This window comes from Malus domestica, chromosome 15, assembly GCF_042453785.1.
Source record: "Malus domestica chromosome 15, GDT2T_hap1".
In the NCBI taxonomy this organism is placed as follows: domain Eukaryota; kingdom Viridiplantae; phylum Streptophyta; class Magnoliopsida; order Rosales; family Rosaceae; genus Malus; species Malus domestica.
The window spans coordinates 47,562,736-47,569,503 of NC_091675.1; the positions used below are offsets into that span (position 1 = coordinate 47,562,736).

The window sequence follows — 6,768 nt, forward strand, 5'->3', positions numbered from 1 at the left end:
TTTATTTATTTATTTTTATATATAAGGGATCTTCCTCACAAAGCCATAAGTATTAATAGCTTTAATTGTAGTTAAGGGGCTGTTGGAAATCGGACACTTCCTCAGCCCAGCATGTTGAGACCAGAGCGTGTCTAGGAAGTGGGTTCTTAAAAACTCCCATTTTATTGTTGGGGTTCTTAGGAGCTTCCTGTATCCACCACTTTGATTTTTCCTTCTTCTATAAAATCATGGATTTTTTACTTACAAGTCTTCAATGACAAAGATTTCACTACACTACTTGTTACGTTAAACATTCATCTTTCTACATCTGACTCTCGCACGGATAAAGATGGAGGTCGGGATTCCCACAGCACCGTGGCAATTCAATGAGCGAGAACTTCCACTCAATAGTAGAACAATGAAAGAAGTAGTGGCGCTCCCCATACTTAGATGGTCTAGCTAAGCCTTGTTCTCCCTTTTCTCTTGATTTGCTTGCTCAAGGAAATGTATTATGATTCCCCTTTCTTTTTATTAGTTTTAGGGTTGGATCTGAGAATTGGAGAAAAACGAGATACCTACAGGGTCGGCTGGCCTTACTCTATCTAGAGGAAGCGTTGGTAGGGATTTGGAGGACCTTGATTAGATATTGATTCAGTGTTGCATGATCTCAGTCAGCTTCACTTGGGGCTTCCTTCACATGAAATGAAATCTTGTGGTTGTTATGAAATGAAATATTATCTTGTTTGATTTCGAAGAATGTGCCAATTAGATAAATAAACCAACGGATGAGATTGAGATTAGATAATCCAATCCAATGGTTGTTATGAAATGAAATCTTATCTTGTTTGATTTCAGATCAAAACAAACAAACATATGCGATTGAGATAAGAAAACTTAATCTAACGGTGCATAACTAGCATAAGTGATGAAATCTAACTTTGTCAGAATTTGAATGTTTTTAGGTTGAAAAGTTCATAAAAAAATTAAGACAATACGTCCAAAAATCAACTTAAGAAAAGTTAAGATAAAAATAAATTTACCGCGTAATCAAATACTACATAGATAAATATATAGCCCATATAGAGTTTGAAAAGTATATAGCCTCTTATTGGGTGAGATTCTTTTATAGAGCTCCAAAGATTCCTCAAAACTCTAAATTGATTATATCCACCATTTTTTTAGTCCTAGATAGAACCTCTCATTGGAGATTTTCTAACCAATCCTAAATATAATAACATATCCTATCCTGCCCATCGAACATGCCCTAAAAAGTTTATCACTCATTGGTAACACGGTCAGGCCGCCGGCGCCCCATCATACAAGGAAGAAATGAACAAACTAATGTGTTGTTTTCGGTTAATCTTAGGGATGTGCTATCCACACACCTCTTATTAATTTCTATCTATTGATCTTCTTCAATTCATTCGATCCGACGACCGAAAATAAAAAAGGTGTGGGAGAAGTAAAAAAGGGTGTGTGGATATCACACCCCTAATCTTATTGCCCATCCATAAATATAACCACACGATTGTATGCATATCTACCGTTGACCCCAAATAATATAATCACACCCATTTATTGCTATCTTAATATTTAAATCAATCCCTAAATCTCAATCTCGATGTTAAATTTTTATTTTAACTTCTTAAATCCTCTCGATGTGCCCCTTTCTTGCCATTCACTTTGAACACAAGAAATTATGGAAGTGGAAAGCAAGTCCATGCTGTTCACAAAAAAGAAGAGGTTTTCTCACTCAACCATTCTCAGCACCATTTCCCTCTTCTCACTATTTCTGATTCTTATCCTATTTCACGCACAACCCTCTCCTTCCTTCTCTCCTGCCTCAAAACCCGGAGACTCGAAACTCCGAAACTCGGTTACATTTCTTCCTCTCAAAGACACAAGGTTTGCCAACACTGCAATGGAGGGAAACACTTGGTTCATGAGCTCCTTGAGTGACACATTTGAAGAAAATGAATCCGAATACCTTCATTTCCCTTCGGATGCATCCAACGGAAGGCTACTGTGCATCAAAGGGAACGACATAAAAGATGGCACCAAAAACTCATATGCCTTGGCATATCCTGAAGGTTTACCAAACTCCACCACGTTCTTGAAAGGCCTTGCGTTTGTGTCCGACACATTCTATGACTACGGAAACTTGTGGCACGGGTTAACCGCCATGATGCCTTTCGTCGGTTGGTCTATGAAAAATGGATGCGCAAAGCCGGCAAGATTGGTACTTTTCCACTCGGGAGAGCTGAGAGTTACAGAGAAAATGGGGTTGTGGATTCAGAATTTGATGCAAGCGAATTTCGGGCAAGTGCAGGTCGAAGAGTTCGAGAAGGGAGAAGGGCCTTATTGTTTCGAGAAGGCGGTTGTGATGAGGCACAATGTTGGGAAAATGGGGAAGAAGAAGAAGCTTCAAGTGTCCGACTTGTTGAGATGTAAAGCAAGAGAGTTTTGTGGCATAAACCCTAATGGCAGACGCAGAGAGGTCAATGTGAGAGGGGAGCCAAGCATTAGGTTGACGTTGCTAATGAGGAGAGGATCAAGATCGTTCAAGAATCCGACGGCTGTGACTGCTGTGTTCTCAAGGGAGTGCGTGGCAGTGGATGGGTGCACGTTAAAGGTGGTTCAGTCTGAAGATCTGGATTTCTGTGATCAGGTTTGCTCTCTCTTCCTCTAGCAAGTTGTTTTCATTTTTCATTTCTTTATTCTGAAGAGCCAAAGTTCTAGGGCTAAACTTGTTGCGTTGACAATGACTAGGTGAACTTAGATGGGAATGATGACAGATATTTCAAAATATTTTAGCGCTAATTGATAATTTAAGTTTGACCAAGTATATGTGTTATGATTAGTGAAAGTGATCACGAAGATCGTGTTGTTATTACATGTATTGTGTGTTAAATGAGTATTCTGTATTTCAAGTTAGAGGAGTGTTAGTGTCAGTCGTACGTAAATACGTGACATGTTCAGAGGGAGTCGTGCACTACGCTCGTGTCCAATCCCACGCTAGAGCTACCTAGTTAAAGTTTGTAGCTTAACATAACAAACTCGGTGTTCTTAAACAGGTTAGACTAATGACAAACACAGACGTCCTTGCATCCCCGCATGGAGCCCAGCTAACAAACATGCTCTTCATGGATAGAAACAGTAGCATAATGGAGTTCTTTCCCAAAGGATGGCTGGAGCTTGCAGGGATAGGTCAGTATGCTCATCACTGGATGGCCGATCAATCCGGTATGACGCACCGGGGTGCTTGGTGGGATCCCTATGCCGATAAAGAATGCCCGGAACCTAACAAACAACTCGAATGCTTTCTGTTTTACAAAGACGGCCGAGTTGGTCACAATGAAACCTACTTTGCAGAGTGGACACGAACTGTCCTCAAACAAGTAAGAACAAGCAAGTTAGAACAAGACATCGAGAGTTCGCAGAGAGATTCAAACGTTTGCCTATGCTAGCTAGCGAAAGATTTCACTACTTTGTAACCTTATATATCTGTAACAAACATTTGATGAGAAATATTGCATCGTTTCGTTCTCCATACAAAAATTGAATAGGGTATAGAAAAACAAAGATAAAGAGAAAGATGTGACATCCCGCTAACATGATTATGGGGTTGTTTTACAGTGACAGAACAATGTTCTTTCCCAAATGGATAATTTCTCCCCTAGTGTTGCTCTAAGCACAGTACTTTGAGAAGCTCGAACGAAGATTGTAAAGATGTTCAACGTGTTTAGTAACATGAACATGTGGATAGCCTTACAATGAAACAAGTACTTATGTTGTCGATGAAACCTCTTATAGCCTTAGAAAACAGATGTCTGGAAGGCACTAAGTATCCAATCTTCATCTGAACAGTTTGGACCAAAAGTATACCACGAAGAAACAAACTAGTCCAAAAGCCACCACGTGGACGACATGGTTTGATCCACTCCGGATGATGCTTCTGTTCAATCTCCTGACATTGTTCTTCAACCCTGCTTGACCTTTCAACAGCGTCATATGCTGTAAAAAAAAAACAGACAAAGATATAGGTTTCAGAAAGCTGTATATATCCACCCATCATACTGCCATTAAATTTCATTTCAGAAACTTCCTTTCCATCCACTAAAAAATTCCAAAAGTACAGGTCGGTTCTCCGATGATAGTTAAAAAAGAAAAAAAGTTTTTCTCTTACGGTTTCTGATCTCTTTAAGTTCTTACTTGGCGTCGATTTTTTATTTTTCAGCCATATTTTTCAATTTGCAGAATATAGTAAATTAAGCAGTTCATCCCATCATTCTTAACATAAATTGTTGAATGTAGAATGTAGTAACCCATATCATCCATCATCCCGTGTTGTTTCACATAATGTGAAATATGAAAGCAACAATGTCTAAAGTTTGATGCCATACCAGCTGATCCAGAAATTCATTCTGGAATTTTGCTTCCGTACCTATAACTTGAGCTACCTGCGCCAAAATAAGAGAACAGGATTAAATTATTTGCAATCAAATTGTGGGAAATCAATTTTACAAGTCATAATGCACCATAATTAGGCAATAAGATGAACTATGAAACAACAAATGTACAGAGGCAAGACATCAAAGCATTCGAATTTATGAAAAGCTGATTTAGTTTGATACACCAAAAAAGAACAGTCTTCAATGACTAACTCCATTAGATATCCATAACCAAGCAAAGAAATACTGTACAAGCCCATCCCCCATCAAACCCAGCACTTCCTTCTACAAAATTAATAAAGAGGAGACAGCACTGTACAGGGAATAGATACTTTAACAAGGTTCCATAAATACTCTATAATAATTTTAAGACAACGGCTGCAACACACAAATCTAACACCGGTCACTGAAACAATAGAACAAATTCCAGATTGAGAAAAAAAATGCACTGCACCGCCCTCCTCAGAGTAGAGGAATTATGTAATAAGTAAAAAATCAATAACCATGTAACAGGATCTACCAAATAACAGGCGCAATGCAAGTGAATAATTATGACTAAAAATCCAAATAAAAAACATATTGCTCACGCAGATCATTACATACTTCAGCTAATAGCAACAAAGACTGAAAGTGAGGCGCTAGACCTTTGTAAAAGGGTTAGGTAACAGGAATACCAATAATGTAACCAGTATGGGACCAAAACAATATATATAACATCAACATTTCCAAGTTGCACCAAGATGAATTCAAATGCCCAAACAAAATACAGAAACTAAAAAATTCGGAGTGCATACATTTTTCAATCTTCTCACTTGGTTGTGGAGACCATTGATATCTTCATCCAAGTCAGCATGCATCGGATCAATCCTCAACTGGATTTCATCCATGTTAGCCGCTGGTCTTGGGTTAAGACCCTCCCTAAAAAAACCACCATTAATACATACATCGAACACAATCACACAAAATAGCAAATATGCAGTGTAAAATTAATACCTTGACCTATATGGAGCCACATTTCCATAGCCTGCCATTAGAAACCCTAGAGTTCGTGTTTGGTGAGATGGCTTAAGCAATCGTCTTTTACAATTTCAAATTGAATAGGTGATTATGTTATCTTGATTAATGCCCACTGTTAGCTTGTGAGTCTCCAATACCTGGCCATAGAAAGGATTTTTGTTATAAACCATAATTTGAGGGAAATGAACTACCTCAAAATATAAGTTATTTTTACACATACTTCAGAGATTTATAATACGCCGAAATATTATGCACAATGAAGCTTTAACCAAAAAAGTAGTGGTTTTGAAAACCAATAATATAAAATTAAAGAATATTTCAATGGTTTAAGTGAATATCCTACTGATGCACACTACTTTTCAATAAAATTCATATTGTGTCCGGGCAACAGAATCTGGACCCGAGGTTTCCATCAAACCCTAACATATTTCATCAATAGAATTAAGCTCTAAAAAAACTACCAATTTAGACTGCGGCATTGCCTGTTGAACCCAATAACAAAATCACAAAACTGAGATAAAAGTCACATAATTTCCTATACGACACAATCATAATTTGACTAAACAAAAGAAAAAAAAAGACCCGAATTGGATGACTGAACCGACCCAAACCTAATCTCCTATGGGAAACCCTAAATTCAACGTATTAGCCAAACAAAGGCTTAAAATTAGGGTCTGTTTCAATCCAATCTACACCCAAATTCCTAACCCAAACCGAACAAAAAGTTCGAAAGTACTTCCCAAAATTGCAATACAATTGATAATTAATCACCACATTTATTCGAATTCGAAAACTGGCAAATCGAATCTGATCAAGCACGAAAATTCATACAATTTACAGAAGAAGCGAAAGAAAAGAGGCGAATTGCAGTACCTTCGTCGGCGATTAAAATCGCAGGAAGCGAAGAACGACAGCAGCGAGGTTCCTGAGACGAGTTGGAGAGGAGAGGAGGCGGTCAAAGAAATGGAGAAGAACCCCGCGTCAGCACAAGGATAGAAGCTGTTATTTTGAGGAAGGAATCTGGAAACTATTTGGCATTTGGCATTTTTTATTTTTTTTGGTAAATGGCATTTCAAATATAATAGTGTTCGGCTGCTTACGCATCTCTACCAATCAACGCGTGACACGTGGTTTCCTTTTCTAAAGAATTAAATGGAGCTTGTCTCAAAACTAAGATTAAACTAGAGTTTTAGTCTCAAATAAAAGAGTAATGCTACTGTGACTATCTAATTGTACCATCATATATATCATCTTTTTAATAGGGGTGGGACCCGTTAATACATGTATAGAGATTGTACAAATATATGGTAAGAGTATCATG

General features: G+C 37.9%; 2 protein-coding genes across 2 annotated transcripts; one reads left to right on the plus strand and one right to left on the minus strand.

The window, feature by feature from the left end:
• The first annotated feature begins 1,655 nt into the window (after positions 1-1,655).
• Positions 1,656-3,537, plus strand: LOC103401957 (uncharacterized). The gene is made up of 2 exons (XM_008340684.4): positions 1,656-2,647; positions 3,054-3,537. The coding sequence occupies exons 1-2, from the start codon at positions 1,679-1,681 to the stop codon at positions 3,444-3,446; spliced, it is 1,362 nt and encodes a 453-aa protein (XP_008338906.2). The 5' UTR covers positions 1,656-1,678; the 3' UTR covers positions 3,447-3,537.
• Positions 3,538-3,563: 26 nt separating this feature from the next.
• On the minus strand, positions 3,564-6,497 carry LOC103401958 (bet1-like protein At4g14600). Its single transcript, XM_008340685.4, has 5 exons — positions 6,321-6,497; positions 5,424-5,584; positions 5,225-5,348; positions 4,383-4,439; positions 3,564-3,993 (listed from the first exon to the last, which is right to left on the minus strand). Exons 2-5 carry the CDS (start codon positions 5,459-5,461, stop codon positions 3,835-3,837), a joined length of 378 nt encoding a protein of 125 aa, XP_008338907.1. The 5' UTR covers positions 5,462-5,584; positions 6,321-6,497; the 3' UTR covers positions 3,564-3,834.
• Between the last annotated feature and the right edge of the window lie 271 nt (positions 6,498-6,768).

Bases quoted from the DNA above. Each gene is read 5' to 3' on its own strand.
- LOC103401958 (XM_008340685.4), bottom strand. From the start codon at position 5,461: ATGGCAGGCTATGGAAATGTGGCTCCATATAGGTCAAG. The intron at 4,440-5,224 runs GTATGCACTCCG...ATTTTGGCGCAG, and splicing joins AAGTGAGAAGATTGAAAAAT to GTAGCTCAAGTTATAGGTAC. The intron at 3,994-4,382 runs GTATGGCATCAA...TTTTTTTTACAG, and splicing joins ATGAATTTCTGGATCAGCTG to CATATGACGCTGTTGAAAGG.
- LOC103401957 (XM_008340684.4), top strand. From the start codon at position 1,679: ATGGAAGTGGAAAGCAAGTCCATGCTGTTCACAAAAAAGAAGAGGTTT. The intron at 2,648-3,053 runs GTTTGCTCTCTC...GTTCTTAAACAG, and splicing joins ATCTGGATTTCTGTGATCAG to GTTAGACTAATGACAAACAC.